General features: G+C 53.8%; 1 protein-coding gene across 11 annotated transcripts in view; it reads right to left on the bottom strand.

The window, feature by feature from the left end:
- LOC140896059 (zinc finger X-chromosomal protein) overlaps positions 1-16,866 on the bottom strand; it is a 35,650-nt gene extending 18,784 nt beyond the window's left edge. For 3 of the 11 annotated variants that reach the window (XR_012154436.2, XR_012154435.2, XM_073307075.2), the window contains exons 1-4: positions 15,555-16,866; positions 6,330-7,519; positions 4,410-5,234; positions 2,200-2,378 (exon numbers count right to left, since the gene is read on the bottom strand). Coding sequence is in view for 1 of the 11 variants with exons in the window: in XM_073307075.2 (XP_073163176.2) it covers positions 2,200-2,378; positions 4,410-4,835 (605 nt within the window). In the remaining 10 variants the exon portion in view is untranslated. Of the gene's footprint in view, positions 1-2,199; positions 2,379-4,409; positions 5,235-6,329; positions 11,797-15,554 lie in introns of those variants that run through there. The other 8 variants (XR_012154432.2, XR_012154437.2, XR_012154439.2 and 5 more) reach the window with 8 other exon arrangements.
- Positions 16,867-16,907: the final 41 nt, after the last annotated feature.

The raw sequence follows: 16,907 nt of genomic DNA, 5'->3' as shown, positions 1-16,907 counted from the left end.
GCAGACTAAACAATCCCAGTTCCCTCAGTCTCTCCTCATAAGTCATGTGTTCCAGTCCCCTTATCATTTTTGTTGCCCTCCGCTGGACTCTTTCCAATTTTTCCACATCCCTCTTGTAGTGTGGGGCCCAAAACTGGACACGGTACTCCAGATGAGGCCTCACCAATGTCGAATAGAGGGGGATGATCACGTCCCTCGATCTGCTGGCAATGCCCCTACTTATACATCCCAAAATGCCATTGGCCTTCTTGGCAACAAGGGCACACTGTTGAGTCATATCCAGCTTCTTGTCCACTGTAACCCCTAGGTCCTTTTCTGTAGAACTGCTGCCGAGCCATTCGGTCCCTAGTCTGTAGCGGTGCATTGGATTCTTCCGTCCTAAGTGCAGGACTCTGCACTTGTCCTTGTTGAACCTCATCAGATTTCTTTTGGCCCAATCCTCTAATTTGTCTAGGGCCCTCTGTATCCTATCCCTACCCTCCAGCGTATCTACCTCTCCTCCCACTTCAGTGTCCTCTGCAAACTTGTTGAGGGTGCAATCCATAAATGATCTGGAGGAGAGTGTGAAGATATTGAACAAAACCTGCCCCAGGACCGACCCTTGGGGCACTCCACTTGATACCGGCTGCCAACTAGACATGGAGCCATTGATCAATACCTGTTGAGCCCGACAATCTAGCCAGCTGGACAGTGGCCAGGCCAGGGAGCCGCAGGTGCTGAGACAGCCAGCTCTCCTCTGGGAGCCTTAATGCCACAATCTGAGTGCCCTGGTGATGTCACGAAGCAGAAGTGGCAAACCCCAGCCAGGGTACAATCCTGCCCTGGGCTCCCTGGGTGCAAAGTGCTGCCTTCTCAGAGTGTTGTTCCCACCAGCTACCACACAGCTGCTGTTAGCAAGCTTCCTGCATTTCCTTAGCAGACCTCTGGTCCCTCGCCCTGCCTTGATACATGCCTGAGTGAGAGTTAAGCAGGAAATTATCTCCTGCCTCCAGAACTCCCTGACAAGCTGGTCTCCCGCAGGGATGGACGTGCTCCAGCTGAGCCCAAGGAAAGGCTAGCCAGCAAGTCACTGACCCATACTGTGACTGGCATGAAAGAACTTGCTGCATGGCCACCAGCTGGTGCGTCCTGTGCTCTGCATGGACGGAGCTATGTTTGAAAACACAGACAAACCTGAACAGACCAGCCTTGACCCCCTGTAGACAAGCCTGAACTGGGTGGTCAATGTATGGTGACGTGTTTGAAGCAACCTTTACTGGAGGGCAGGGAGAGCCTGGCCTTAGGCATGGCGCCAGACCCCCGAGCCTGCCAATTGGGGTCACAGTTTAGTAGGGCACCATTTGGGAGCGGGGAGTGTCTCAAACACAGCTCCATCTACAGCATCTTCAGGTAGCTGGGCCTGCTCAAAGGACACCTCTAAGTGAAGAAGAGGGGCGGAGTGCTCACCAATAGCCACCAGGCAGATGGGCCCGAGTGGATGGTCTCCATGAGGAAGCCCTGCTGAGGAGCAGTTTGCCCTCTGAATAGCAGCAGGAGGCTTCTAAACCATCATCCACCAGACTGTAAGATGTTGTTCCAGGGCCCCGCAAGCGGGCGTTCTTCCCCCTTTTCCACACACACACTTAACCCTGAAGGAGTCACAAGCCCTGGTATCACAAGATCAATGACATGCAAAGGGTTTGCTTCCGACACCAGCAGTAGCTTCAACAGTCCTTTAGATATGGCCGAGCCCTAGTGGGCCCAGGTGTTCCGCTACAGATAGAATCTCGCTGTGGCAGCAGCAGAATTCCAGCCACTGCTGCAACGCTGTTTATTGAGGGGCTAATGCGAAGGCAGGTGCCTGGAGCTGGCAGCCCAGAGAATGGCTGGGAAGTAGCATAGAGGACAAGGCAGCATGCACAGAGCACTGAACCCAAGTGGAGAAGGCTCTAGGCCTGAGCTGCAGCCTTTGTTCTGGGTAAAGGTGGGAGGGGAGTGCTGCGATGTCCCATGCTCTGGGATCAAAGCCATTGGCTGTTCACTGTCTGTGCAATGCGGTTAGCTCCGCATTACTGTGTGAGCGAGGATGGCACAGCCTTCCCTGGGGAGGGAGAAGGAGCATGCTTAGCTTTCTAGGGAAGCTGCTTCTGTAGCATGGAAATTACACTGATGGGCCATCAGACCCAAGGCTCAGTCCTTTCAAGGCAGACAGCATCTCACCTGAGCTGTTCCACTGGGGGGCTGTCTGGTTTCTTCACGCTGCTGGAGAGAACACCATGCATTCTGGCTTGGTGGCGCTGCAAGTGATGCTTGTGGCGGAAGGCATAGCCACAGGAATGGCATTCAAACTGCCCTGGAGTGACGTGGGCTTGAAGATGCGCTCTCAGCAGCACCTCGCTCTGCAGGCAAAAGGCAGATGTGATGCGCTAGGACAAAAGCAGCTGCAGCAGCCATCGCTTCTCAGCTCCCGAGTAAAGAGGAGCCATATCCTCACTCCGAATGACAGGGGCAGGGTGCCAGCACCTGGGCTGATCAATAGGGGATGGACATTCCCTTCAAACTGAAGAGACCCAGGGGTCTCCTTGTGCAGGAAAAGGTGATGGATTTGGAGCCTTTCACCTCTAGGTGGCTAGTGTGAATCCAGCCTAGATAAGCCACCACGGTCCTCTGTTAGCAGCTGGTGGCTCTTGTGAATCGAGTGCTGGGCCCACACCACCCAAACCAGCACCCAACAGGCCACTTTGTGGGCAGCCCAGATAAAGAGGCCTAGGACCGAAGGAGCTGAACTTCCATCTGTCCACGAAAGGCAGTAACTCTACATCAGAGCTGGAGCACGGTGGCAGGGGGCAGAGCAATCCTGGGGAGGCTGGCACTGCTATGGGCCATGCCATCCCTGCTCTGTAGGCAGAGGGCTTCAGTCTCCAGAGATGCTAGGAGGTGAGACCCCAAATATCCCATCCAGTGAAGTGAGCTGTAGCTCACGAAAGCTTATGCTCAAATAAATTGGTTAGTCTCTAAGGTGCCACAAGTACTCCTTTTCTTTTTGCAAATATCCCAAGGTAATTCACGAGAAAGGGGCTCTTTCCTTGCCACTAGCTGAACTGGGAGCTGCTGGCCGTGTCAGGCTGCATTTGTCTAGTTACTAGCCTGCACTGCCAAAGACCCGGAATTTGGCTTGCACTTCCCAGGTTGTCCGAGGCTCTGAATGTGAGACAGCTGGGATGCAGCCAGCACTCAGTCTGCCAGGGAGTCCCTTACCTCTGCTGCCCTCTCTCTTCACCAGAGAAGGAGGGGGATTAGTATGGTCCCAGCTAGAGTGAAAACCACCCTAACTACAAAATACCCTCAAACTCATTCAACAACTGCTCCTTCCAGGGATACAAGCGTTTACCCAACACATACTAGCTGGAGGTGGGCAGAGAGGAGGGCTGGGTTATGTGCTGGGGAGAAGCCCAGGCCCCCCACCCCCAAACCCATAGTTGCAGGAAAGGCAGCAGGAGCTAGAATTTCTAGCAGGGTGCTGGACCCTCTAACATCCATATCCACCAAACCAGAATCTCTCCCTCCGTCATCAGCTGCTGGGAAAAGGATGGAGCTTCCTGCTTCTTCTACCCCAGTCCTGAGCCTCCTGGCTGCCACTGGGGGTGGGGGGGGGAGGAGGAGGAGGAGTTCTAAGCCCTGCCTGTTTGAGCTGCAGCGTGCCTGTCTCTCTCTCAGAAGCCATGTCATTGGGATCAGGAGAAGTGAATGTGTTGGATCATACTAAAGAAGTTCTGTATTAAAATCACAAATGAGTTTGATTCCCCATAGTTTAAATTCCAGGGTATTACTAATTAAGAGGTCTCTTGGTTTTTGGTCTCTTGTTTTTACTGTTTCTCTCTCTCTTTCTGTGTGTGAAACTTGCAAGCTGCTAATTGTGTTAGTACATCCTAAGACAGAGTCTGTTCTCAAAGCAATACTTTGTAACAACAGAAACAGCACACAGAGACTCCCCGCCCTTTTGTTGTATTCATCTCGCTGTATTCACAATTGTGATTAAAACAGAGATAGAGGATGTATGTGACAGATGCTTGGTAAGAATGATCAGGGAGGTGCCAGCCTAAGAATCCAGTGTTGATCGGCTGAAGAAGGCGTCAAGTGGAAACAACCAGAGGACCCCTGGAGGGAGACTGGAATCCACCCAACAGCCTCAAGGACGGGAGAACCGAAGAACAAGATAACATAGAACCGAAGAACAAGATAACATCTGTCAGCACGGAGCTGTCAGGAATGTGCCATCTGCTGATTGATTCAGCAACAGCATGATGAAGCAATTCCCATAGCCTGGCATAGGAACAGAGCTTCCCTGCTGTTCCCCAAATGGCTGCAGGGGCTCCAGGGGAGCAGCATAACGCCCCCCACCGGCACCAGGTGGGGATCTGCGCCCTTACCTTAAACCTCCAGCCACAGTGTGGGAAGCTGCAGCCATCGGGCCGCTCTGCATCATGCACCCTCATGTGTTTGTGGAGCGTGGAGCGGTGCCGGTAGGCAGAGTGGCAGACCCCGCAGGTCACTGTCCCCTGGCGGTGCTCCTGCCGGTGCAGCCATGCCACCACGCTGACCGCCGACTGGAAGCTGCGCTGATGGCACTGGTGCAGTCGCCGAGGGGAGGCTGTCCGCTGTGTGCCACAGAAAGGGCGGCAGCCGGCTTGGTGGGTGCTGGAGTGAAGCTGGAGTATGCGCTTTCTAGTAAAGCCCTTCTTGCAAACTGGGCAAACAAACTTCTTCCCATGGGGTCTTTCCAGAGGTCTCCCAGCTTTGTGCTTCTGGGAGCCACTTCTGCACTTCACGTATGCCTCGTGGTCAGCCACACTCATGACTCTCCATCCCCTGCAATGCCAGCTGGGGTAGCGGCAGGCATTTGGTGCCAGGGTGCACAGCACGGACGTGGCCAACGAGGCCCTCCTTGGAGTAATACTTCCGGGCACAGTGCAAGCACTTTAAGACCATCCGGCCATAATCAAACGCTCTCCCCTTGACAGTCTCTGAGGTCAGGATGAAATGCACGTCTGTGCCCGGCTCAGTGTCTGGGATCTCTGGGCCTAGTGCCATCTCGGGGCCAGCAGGTGAGGCTGGGCTGGCAGCGGTGCCGTCCCAGGTGCTGGGGTCCCACTTCTGCAGCTGGTGAAGGGTTCGATAGTGGTAGAGCAGGACGGTGTGGGAGGAGAAGGCTCTCGCACACAGCTTGCAGCTGTATACACTGCCACCCTGCACATCTGGGGGAGAGGAGAGAGTCAGACACGCTAAAGGGGAAGTGCTAACCAGGCTCATGGGGGTGTCTGAATGGAGGGTTTCACAGTCCCAGGGCAGCCAACACTTCAGCAGGGGTTCTCCAACCTATGGCTAACCTACACGTGCAGGAAAGGCCATTCTGGCTCCAGGGGATCGATCATGCAGAGGTTCCCAGGCCGGGCTGGTTATGAAGCGGCTACTTGGATGATGCAGCAGAGGCGGCAGCCCAGCAAGGACTCAACTGGTGTCACGAGAACACACAGCCCAAGGAGAGTCCAGGAAAGGTTGGAAAATGGAGGGTTATGGGCAATGTTCCTTCTGTGCTTCCCCTGCTTGAGCCAGGCACTGCACCAGCTGTTCATAGCAGCCAAGTGCTGCCATCTAACCTGCCCTCGTTAGCCTTTGCAGTCAAGGTAATGAACTATTTCCCTCTGGACCAACTTAAGAGTCAGGCACTTTCCAGGGGAGCGGGGTGTGCAGGAACCCAGGGGGTTTGGTTCTCTAGTCTCCTGAACTAATGCCCCCTGACTGTGCAGCAGGCCCCCCTTAGCAGCAGAGCCCAGTGTTCATTACTAGCAATGAAGCATGAAAAGGAAAAAGCCTAGCATGACTCTCAGCTCTGGGACTGAGCATGCAGGGCTGGTACAGTGCAGGTGCTCTGGAGTCAGTGAACAAGGCCTGCCCTACGCTAGAGTTAGGATGATGCAAGGCAGCTTATGTCGACACAACTCTGTAAGCATCTACACTGAAATTTTATTCCCAGTGATGTAACTCACCCACTACGCTGACTTAACAACTCCACCTCCACTAGGGGTGTAGAGTCAGTGTTGATGTGCTAGGCCAATACAGTACCAGTGCAGACATTGCGTTGCTCACATTGACTGTTGCTGGCTTTCAGAAGCTGTCCCACATACCTCACACTGGCAGTACAATTGGTACAAGTGCACCTGGTGGGGACGCGCACCGCTGACACCAGCAGCAAAGCAGAGACACGCACAAGCCATGTAATTACTGTGGCGGCTCTATGTCAATGTAAGTTAGGTCAACTCAATTCATAGTGTAGATGTTGCCTGACTTACGGTGGGTCTTGTGTAGAGTGAAGGGCTTTATCTCGGAGAACTGGCGCAGACATGTCCCGCATACCAAGATATCATGCTCCAAGTTCCTACCGAGGCCCAGGCCTGCACATGAGAGGAGGCAAAGCTGAAGGACTCTTACATCTGGGCAGGGAAAGGGCTAGAGAGAGCCTGCTCTGGCAATAGCCATGTTACTTGGAGGAGACTACCAGACACGGATGGGTAACAGAGGCTTCCCTGACTCCACCCCATGGCTGGGAGGAGCCGCTAGTGGGTGCCTAAGCCGTACTGCCCTCCACTGTCCCAAGAGCCAACAGGACTGGAAAATAAAAGTCCCAGGCTTTTCCCCCTGTTCTGCAACTGACTTCTTTATGCAGGAAAAGTTACCAATACCAGTTACAGGTCCCCTCAGCCAGAAAATGTATTCTCGCTGGCTCCTTGGTCTCGCCTGTGCTCTCCAATGCTCTACCTGCAGCAAGAAGGAAGAAGCCACCTGACTGGAACACAGAGTCAGGATCCGAGCCCTGAGGTGGGGGAGGAACTGGGACAAGAAGCCCATGGGGAGTCCGGGATGACAAGGACAAGCTAGAGGAGCCAGGGCAGACAGGGTCAGGGCTTTTTGCGGATCAGCACAGAAGGGTCTGTGGCCCCCAGAATGTGGATTAAAACCCAGAACTCCTGAGTCTCAGCATTGCTGTACTGTCAGCTGAACGAAGCAGGGTTCCTAGGGAAAAGCTAACACATGATCATGTAATTAAAGACTGTGTAATAACCCACGTTACTCCTCACACAAGGAGGCTGAACTGAGTTTGCACAGGCAACCTGAATTCTGGCACATCCAAATTTTTAAGTGTTTGACTCTGCAACCTTAACGTTCTCTTAACATAGGGTTGTTTTCCCGGGGGGGGGGGGGGGGGGGATTAAATGTATTCTGTTTACAGTAACAGTGCTCTTTCAGCAACAGAATATCACTGCATGGAAGAGAGGACCTCACGGATGAATATTACTCGGGGTGCTAGCTCATTGCAATACTGGCATTCCATACCTCAAGTGTACAGAACTCAGCCAGGCAACTGCCTCTGCTGCTGGGCTGGGTATTGGGATGTGCCGCAACTTACCACCCTGCTGAGCCTGCTTGGACATCACCAATTACCCTTCTTCAGCCAAACCATGGTGCTGCTGCTCACCAAAGCCTACAGTGTAAAAAGCACAAAATGAGGCCCAACTTTAAAGGCATATATCAGCATAGGAGACAGTTTGATAAACAGGACTCATGGAGGTAAACAACAGCACCAGCAAAGTACAGGGTAGACACTGTGCATGTGTCCCCCACATAGCTGGACTAATACACTGCAATTCTCTTCCTGGGTCCCCACCCACAGCTATACTAAGTGCACCTCAGGTCTGATCTACAGCAAACCTCCATCAAAAAAATGGATCCCCCCCTTCCACTGCCATTCAAGTCTGTAGAAAAATAAATAATTCACATTTCCTTTTTAAAAAGTCAACTTTGCATCAAGTAAGGCTAAGACCACAATAAAGAAAGTCACACTCATGCTTCAGGGGGGCAGACGGTTGCCCACAGGTGCTGGGAAGCAATTCCACCCAACGTACACAATTGCACAGCTAGCCAGTATGGGTTCCTTTCATCCTTCCCTTGAAGTTTACAAGAAGTGGAAGATTGGACAAATGACCAGGGAAAAGTATAAAAATATTGCTTGGGCATGCAGGAGTGAAATCTGGAAGGCCAAATCACACCTGGAGTTGCAGCTAGCAAGAGATGTTAAGAGTAACAAGAAGGGTTTCTTCAGGTATGTTAGCAACAAGAAGAAAGTCATGGAAAGCGTGGGCCCCTTACTTAATGAGGGAGGCAACCTAGTGACAGAGGATGTGGAAAAAGCTAATGTACTCAATGCTTTTTTTGCCTCAGTCTTCACGAAGAAGGTCAGCTCCCAGACTACTGCACTGGGCAGCACAGCATGGGGAGGAAGTGACCAGCCCTCTGTGGAGAAAGAAGTGGTTCGGGACTATTTAGAAAAGCTGGACGAGCACAAGTCCATGGGGCCGGATGTGCTGCATCCAAGAGTGCTAAAGGAGTTCGCTGATGTGATTGGCCATTATCTTTGAAAACTCATGGTGATTGGGTGAAGTCCCGGACTGACTGGAAAAAGGCTAATGTAGTGCCCATCTTTAAAAAAGGGAAGAAGGAGGATCCTGGGAACTACAGGCCAGTCAGCCTCACCTCAGTCCCTGGAAAAATCATGGAGCAGGTCCTCAAGGAATCAATTCTGAAGCACTTAGAGGAGAGGAAAGTGATCAGGAACAGTTAGCAGGGATTCACCAAGGGCAAGTCATGCCCGACTAACCTAATTGCCTTCTATGATGAGATAACTGGCTCTGTGGATGAGGGGAAAGTGGTGGACATGTTGTTCCTTGACTTTAGCAAAGCTTTTGACATGGTCTCCCACAGTATTCTTGCCAGCAAGTTCAAAAAGTATGGGCTGGATGAATGGACTATAAGGCGGATAGAAAATTGGCTAGATTGTCGGGCTCAACGGGTAGTGATCAATGGCTCCATGTCTAGTTGGCAGCCGGTATCAAGTGGAGTGCCCCAAGGGTCGGTCCGGGGCCGGTTTTGTTCAATATCTTCATAAATGATTTGGAGGAGGGTGTGGACTGCACTTTCCTCAAGTTTGCAGATGACACTAAACTGGGAGGAGAGGTAGATACGCTGGAGGATAGGGATAAGATACAGAGGGCCCTAGACAAATTAGAGGATTGGGCCAAAAGAAATCTGATGAGGTTCAACAAGGACAAGTGTAGAGTCCTGCACTTAGGATGGAAGAATCCCATGCACCGCTACAGACTAGGGACCGAATGGCTCGGCAGCAGTTCTGCAGAAAAGGACCTACGGGTTACAGTGGACAAGAAGCTGGATATGAGTCAACAGTGTGCCCTTGTTGCCAAGAAGGCCAATGGCATTTTGGGATGTATAAGTAGGGGCATTGCCAGCAGATCGAGGGACGTGATCGTCCCCCTCTATTCGACATTGGTGAGGCCTCATCTGGAGTACCGTGTCCAGTTTTGGGCCCCACACTACAAGAGGGATGTGGAAAAATTGGAAAGAGTGCAGCGGAGGGCAACAAAAATGATGAGGGGACTGGAACACATGACTTATGAGGAGAGACTGAGGGAACTGGGATTGTTTAGTCTGCGGAAGAGAAGAATGAGGGGGGATTTGATAGCTGCTTTCAACTACCTGAAAGGGGGTTCCAAAGAGGATGGTTCTAGACTGTTCTCAGTGGTAGCTGATGACAGGACAAGGACTAATGGTCTCAAGTTGCAGTGGGGGTGGTTTAGGTTGGATATTAGGAAAAAGTTTTTCACTAGGAGGGTGGTGAAACACTGGAATGCGTTACCTAGGGAGGTGGTGGAATCTCCTTCCTTAGAAGTTTTTAAGGTCAGGCTTGACAAAGCCCTGGCTGGAATGATTTAGTTGGGGATTGGTCCTGCTTTGAGCAGGGGGTTGGACTAGATGACCTCCTGAGGTCCCTACCAACCCTGATATTCTATGATTCTAAGCATCATGCAACAGCCAATGCTGGAGGCAGAGGTCTGATCCAGTACAGCAACAACTTTGGATCTGTACAGTACTCATGTTCATAGCCCCCAGAGCACCTTGATAAAAGTCAAACTAAACTGCTGGAAAGGCAAGCTGGGCCATTACTCAGTGGATCCAGGAACTGCTGCAAAGTATGTACCGATGGATCTTTCGTTTTGTACAGTGCTAAGATACTTTGGTGATGGGTATTTTAGTACACCCTGACCCAACAGGCTTCTTCTCCTGCCCACACACAAACACACACAGAAATAAAAGCAGCTTCAACCTGGCCTGGAGAACTGTCAAAACTAGGGGAGAGCACTCGGGTTTATAACAGCAAAGGCCCTGTCTTGTTGAGATTATAGTCCGGGATGGACAGAAGTTCCACCCACACTGATCTCAAGTGCTGACTGGAGATACGACTAGACTTCCTAAGAGACTGGCAGCTGTCCTAACCTATCAACAGTAAAACCCTGCAGATTGCTAGTGCAGGTATCTCCATCTGCAGCCAATGCAGACTGTGGGATTTGCATTTTTAGAGTTATCATGGCAATGTCCACACACAGAAAGAAGGGTCACAGCCACAGAGTTTTTCAAGAATGAAAAAAACCTCTTCTGACCACCACTGGGACACATCTACATTCAGCTCCTGGAGAAAAGTGATCACCCATGTCCACTCCTAGCTATGATCGCATTCAACTAAATTGCTCAGAGCAAATCCAACAAGGGAAAAGGCAGTCACCAACCAGGTAGATCCTCCAGGCATGAGACAAATGCTGTGTAGAAATGTGACAAGCTCAGTAGTTTTCATACTCACTAGCTGTTTACCGGAAGCCTCTTTTCCAAGAGCACCAGCCTGGGCTGTCTCTGAACAGGATTCTCTGCTGACACCTTGTGGTACTAGGCTTTGTACTGTGCTTGGGAGTCTAGCCTGGAACGCCCAATTCTCCTAAACTTTCTTTTTATGTTGTAGGACTAGGGATCAGCCTCTTTGGGTTAAAGAAAGGGACTCGACTTTTCAGCTGGAGAGCTCAAAACAATTGACAAAGGTGGAGTCACATCTCCATTTTTACACAGGGAAACTGAGGCACGAAGAGGCAAAATTACTTGCCTAATATCACATGGAAAGTCAGTAACAGAGACAGGAAGAAATCCCAGACACCTGACTCTCTACTGTCCTGCATCTTTAAAAACTGCGGAGAAAAATCAGGCCCCAGCGATATTAGTAGTCATATAGTACAGATATGTGGTTTTCAGAGCAGGTAATTCTGGTAGCATCCCGACAAAGTGTGGCCCAGATTCAAGAAGCACTGAAATGAACAACCTACTTAAGTGCCACTGAAGTCAGGGAGACTTTTCGGGGGGGGGGGGGGATCAGTGAAGCAGAACAGCCTCCCCCCCGCACAGTACAGCACAAGCCAGGATGTGTAACAAGGCTGAGTTACCAGGACCGGGGACCCATCAACTCTGCAGTGGCTAATGTTTGGTTACACACAGACAGGGCGGCAGATCTCAGCAGCCCCCAAATGCAGGCAAGGGCCGTACCGGGCTCATAACGCCCTGCTTTGAGATAACAGTTCCCACTACCCCAGCGCTTGCCGCTTGGCTGGGGGTGGAGGGGCGCCCGTCAAGCCCTGACTCGCTGCCCAGGCTCTCCGCTGTTTTCCTAGAGCCCCAGCAGCTCCTGGAGTCCTGCGGCTGGGGGAGCCGCTCAGGCTGTGCTGAAAAAAGAGAAAGGGATGTCTCCAGTCAGTCTGGTGATTGGGGGTGAAAGGGGGGCAAGGGAGAGTGGAGACGAAAGGGAAGGTGACCGGGCCCGGGGCGGGGCGGGAGGCGAGAAAAGGGGGGGCGGGCCCGGGGGCGAGAAAAGGGGGCGGGCCCGGGGCGGGGCGGGAGGCGAGAAAAGGGGGGGCGGGCCCAGGGGCGGGGCGGGAGGCGAGAGAAGGGGGGGCGGGCCCGGGGGCGAGAAAAGGGGGCGGGCCCGGGGCGGGGCGGGAGGCGAGAGAAGGGGGGGCGGGCCCGGGGGCGAGAAAAGGGGGCGGGCCCGGGGCGGGGCGGGAGGCGAGAAAAGGGGGGGCGGGCCCAGGGGCGGGGCGGGAGGCGAGAGAAGGGGGGGCGGGCCCGGGGGCGAGAAAAGGGGGCGGGCCCGGGGCGGGGCGGGAGGCGAGAGAAGGGGGGGCGGGCCCGGGGCGGGGCGGGAGGCGAGAAAAGGGGGGGCGGGCCCGGGGCGGGAGGCGAGAGAAGGGGGGGCGGGCCCGGGGCGGGGCGGGAGGCGAGAAAAGGGGGGGCGGGCCCGGGGCGGGGCGGGAGGCGAGAGAAGGGGGGGCGGGCCCGGGGCAGGAGGCGAGAAAAGGGGGCGGCCGGGCCCGGGGCGGGGCGGGAGGCGAGAAAAGGGGGGGCGGGCCCGGGGCAGGGCTGGGGGCGAGTAAAGGGGGGGCGAGCCCGGGGCGGGAGGCGAGAAAAGGGGGGGCGGGCCCGGGGCTGGGGGCGAGTAAAGGGGGGGCGGGCCCCCCATGTTGTCTCGTCGGTGGCCCAGGCCCCGCCGCTCCCCCAGGGCAGCCCGCAGCCCCCTACCCCCTGCGCGCCGGCCCCCGGGCTCGAGCACGTCCGGCGCACCCAGAGCTACTTCCGGGTGATGGCCGAGCCAGGACAGGAAGACGCCACGCAGCGCATGCGCTGTGGCCTGCGCTGGAGAGCGCCCGTCGCGAGCCGGGCCGCGCGCGAAAGGCGCACGTGGCCGGGCAGGCGCCCCCTGCTGCGGCGGGGTCCGCAGCGCCGAGCTGCGGGTGTCGCCTCTGCCCCCTGCCGGGCGCAGGGGGCCGCGAGCCCAAGGAAGCGTCGCTTCGCTGCCTGCCCGGCGCCTCTGAAGCTGGTCCCCGGGGGCAGCCCCTGGCCCGGCAGCCAGGGCCCGCGGCAGAGGAGCCGAGCCGAGCCGGGGGGTGCGCTGCCTCGTAATGTAATCCGTCCTGGAGGGAGACGATCAGTTCCCCAATGCCAAGACTTCAGGCACAGGGAATTTCAGCGGGAGAAAGGTGCCTGGCCGCCCTGGGGGGCAGGAGGAGCCCTGTGCCCCCCAGGCTGGGCCTCGGCTTGTGGCACCTTAGAGACGAACCGGTTTAGTGCAGCGCAGGCTTTCGTGCCTGCAGCCGCGGGAGGGAGCTGGAGCTCGCGGAAGCTCCCGCTCCCATCAAGTGGTTCCTCTCTAAGATGCCACAAGGCCCCCCTGTTCTTTTTGCGGACACGGACGAACGCGGCCGCTCCTCTGAAACCTGACTGAAGGCTAAGCACCAGACGTTCGTTCGTGGGCCCCCATGTGGTCGTGGTGTGCCCCTTCCACGTGTGGTCCCAGCATGACAGCACGCTTGATGCCACGGTAAACGTATTGCCGGGATGAGACTGAAAACATTTATTCAAAAACAAAATAAGATATTTGAAGCCACACTGATGTTGGGGACACTGGGGCATGGCCACTAGGTAACTCGAGGGGATGGAAGACCACGAGTGTCGAAGCCCCCTCGCACTAGGCCCAAGTGTCCCTGCCCCCCCCCCCCCCCGCCTGGAGGCACTTGCAGCAGTTATGCTGAGAATCTGCAGCAATATGTTGCAGAGTCAGACTGCCTGAAACTAAACAAGGCCAAACAGGGCAGATATGGAAGAAAAATGCTGAATAAAGCAGCTTTATGTGTAGGTTAACAAATGATACAAAAAACAAGGGAACTAGCTGGGAACTGGATTGGCTGGCAAGATGGATACTTAGGGCAGCTTGCTATTGGATAAGTATGCTGAAGAAAGGATGTATAAAAGCCTGTGTAACTTCCTGCTCTGTGTGCAGGATTTGAGATCTTATTCTCCCTGTACCTTTTTGCAGCTGCAAATAAACTTTTCTGCTTCTCCACCCCGTTGTGATTATTGGGTGAAACACACCGGGTAGCGAACCAACCCCTGCTGTTGTTTGGCCTCTCAGCACTGGGTGCTGGCAACACTGAGACCTTCACTCAGCCCATAGAGAACAAACTAGGCTAACATCAAAGTACCCAGAACACCACTGAATTTGGTTTGTGTGGAAGGGGGCTTGTTTGTTAGTTTTGTCTTTTTTCTTTAAACACTCGGTCTGCTTGGGGTCCTGAACACAAGTGCTTAATTAACACACTTATGAGCCATATTAAGCCTGGATGTAGCAGGCAGTGATGTCACACCTGCATCTCCCCACCACCACCTCCTCCCCCACAAACAATCTTCACATCTGGGCTCTTCCCCCACCCCCACCTATTGTCCCCATCCCACACAACTAAGCCCCTTACAAAGGCTCTCCTCAATCTCCCTGCTACTGCCTACCCTCCCACACACTTTCATAGAATCATAGAATATCAGGGTTGGAAGGGACCTCAGGAGGTCATCTAGTCCAAGCCCCTGCTCAAAGCAGGACCAGTCCCCAATTAAATCATCCCAGCCAGGGCTTTGTCAAGCCTGACCTTAAAAACCTCTAAGGAAGGAGATTCCACCACCTCCCTAGGTAACGCATTCCAGTGTTTCACCACCCTCTTAGTGAAAAAGTTTTTCCTAATATCCAATCTAAACCTCCCCCACTGCAACTTGAGACCATTACTCCTTGTCCTGTCCTCTTCTATCACTGAGAATAGTCTAGAACCATCCTCTCTGGAACCACCTCTCAGGTAGTTGAAAGCAGCTATCAAATCCCCCCTCATTCTTCTCTTCCACAGACTAAACAATCCCAGTTCCCTCAGCCTCTCCTCATAAGTCATGTGTTCCAGACCCCTAATCATTTTTGTTGCCCTTCGCTGGACTCTTTCCAATTTATCCACATCCTTCTTGTAGTGTGGGGCCCAAAACTGGACACAGTACTCCAGATGAGGCCTCACCAAAGTCGAATAGAAGGGAATGATCACGTCCCTCAATACATCCCAAAATGCCATTGGCCTTCTTGGCAACAAGGGCACACTGCGGACTCATATCCAGCTTCTCGTCCACTGTCACCCCTAGGTCCTTTTCCGCAGAACTGCTGCCTAGCCATTCGGTCCCTAGTCTGTAGCAGTGCATTGGATTTTTCAGTCCTAAGTGCAGGACCCTGCACTTATCCTTATTGAACCTCATCAGATTTCTTTTGGCCCAATCCTCCAATTTGTCTAGGTCCTTCTGTATCCTATCCCTCCCCTCCCCTCATCCCCCTGGTCCGGTGGTCTATAGCAGATTCCCACCACTACATCACTCTTGTTGCACACACTTCTAAACTTAATCCAGAGACACTCAGGTTTTTCTACAGTTTCGTACCGGAGCTCTGAGCAGTGATACTGCTCCCTTACATACAGGGCTACTCCCCCACCTTTTCTGCCCTGCCTGTCCTTCCTGAACAGCTTATATCCATCCATGACAGTACTCCAGTCATGTGAGTTATCCCACCAAGTCTCTGTTATTCCAATCACGTCATAATTCCTTGACATCACCAGGACCTCCAGTTCTCCCTGCTTGTTTCCAAGGCTTTGTGCATTCGTATATAAGCACTTGAGATAACCTGCTGATCGCCCCTCATTGCCAGTATGAGGCAGGAGCCCTCCCCTCACAGACATTCCTGCCTGTGCTTCCTCCCGGTATCCCGCTTTCCCACTTACCTCAGGGCTTTGGTCTCCTTCCCCCGGTGAACCTAGTTTAAAGCCCTCCTCACTAGGTTAGCCAGCCTGCTTGCAAAGATGCTCTTCCCTCTCTTCGTAAGGTGGAGCCCGTCTCTGCCTAGCACTCCTCCTTCATGGAACACCATCCCATGGTCAAAGAATCCAAAGCCTTCTCTCCGACACCACCTGCGTAGCCATTCGTTGACTTCCACAATTCGACAGTCCCTACCCAGGCCTTTTCCTTCCCCGGGGAGGATGGACGAGAACACCACTTGCGCCTCAAACTCCTTTATCCTTCTTCCCAGAGCCACGTAGTCCACAGTGATCCACTCAAGGTCATTTTTGGCAGTATCATGGGTGCCCACGTGGAGAAGCAGGAAGGGGTAGCGATCCGAGGGCTTGATGAGTCTTGGCAGTCTCTCCGTCACATCGCGAGTCTTAGCCCCCGGCAAGCAGCAGACTTCTTGGTTTTCCCGGTCAGGGCGGCAGATAGATGACTCAGTCCCCCGGAGTAGAGAGTCCCCGACCACCACCACCCGCCTCCTTCTCTTGGGAGGGTGGTCGTGGAACCCCCCATCTCAGGACAGCACATCTCATGCCTTCCAACCAGCGGAGTCTCCTTCTGCTTTCTCCCCCCAGACATATCATCTGGTCCACTCTCCGCAATGGTACCTGTGGAGAGAACATGAAAGCAGTTAGTTACCTGTGTCCGCGTTGCTGGAACCCGGACATTCCCCCTTCTTCTTCTGGAGGTCACATGTTGCCAAGCTTCTTCACTGGCCTCTTGGCTCCATTGTGCAACCTGCTCTAAATCTTTAGAGCTTTGTGCCCGTAGAAGCATATCCTGAGTTTTGTCCAGAAAATCCTCCGTTTCTCGTATGCAACACAGGGTCGTTATCTGTTGCTCCAGATCTTCAATCTTCTCTTCCAACATGGAGACCAGCTTGCACTTTGTACAGACAAAGTCGCTTCTGTCCTGTGGAAGAAAGACAAACATGGCACATCCAGTGCAGGTCACAACAGCTGAACCCCCCCTTCCATATCACCTTCCTACTATGAGCTTCCTCAGAGAAGTTGGCAAGATGTAAGCCTCACTGGGCTCACTCTCGGCGAACTCCCAGACAAACTCCTGCTGTGTGCTGCTCTGCTGTCCCCCGCTGCTCAGCTGGTTCGCTGACGCTCAGCTGGTTCGCGAAGCTCTGGCTATTTTTAAACAGGGCTGTCACCCCTGGGCTTTCACCCCAGGGCTGTCACCTCCCTCTCCTCTGCTAGCTGCCCCCCAACACACACACACTGAGCCAACCCCCATCTTCAACCCAGACTCTCCCTCCCCACCCTCCCTCTGCCCCTGTC

The sequence above is a fragment of the Lepidochelys kempii genome, chromosome 12 (assembly GCF_965140285.1).
Source record: "Lepidochelys kempii isolate rLepKem1 chromosome 12, rLepKem1.hap1, whole genome shotgun sequence".
NCBI lineage: Eukaryota > Metazoa > Chordata > Testudines > Cheloniidae > Lepidochelys > Lepidochelys kempii.
The sequence above is the reverse complement of the archived record's forward strand: the minus strand, read 5'-3'. Positions and strand labels throughout refer to the sequence as shown.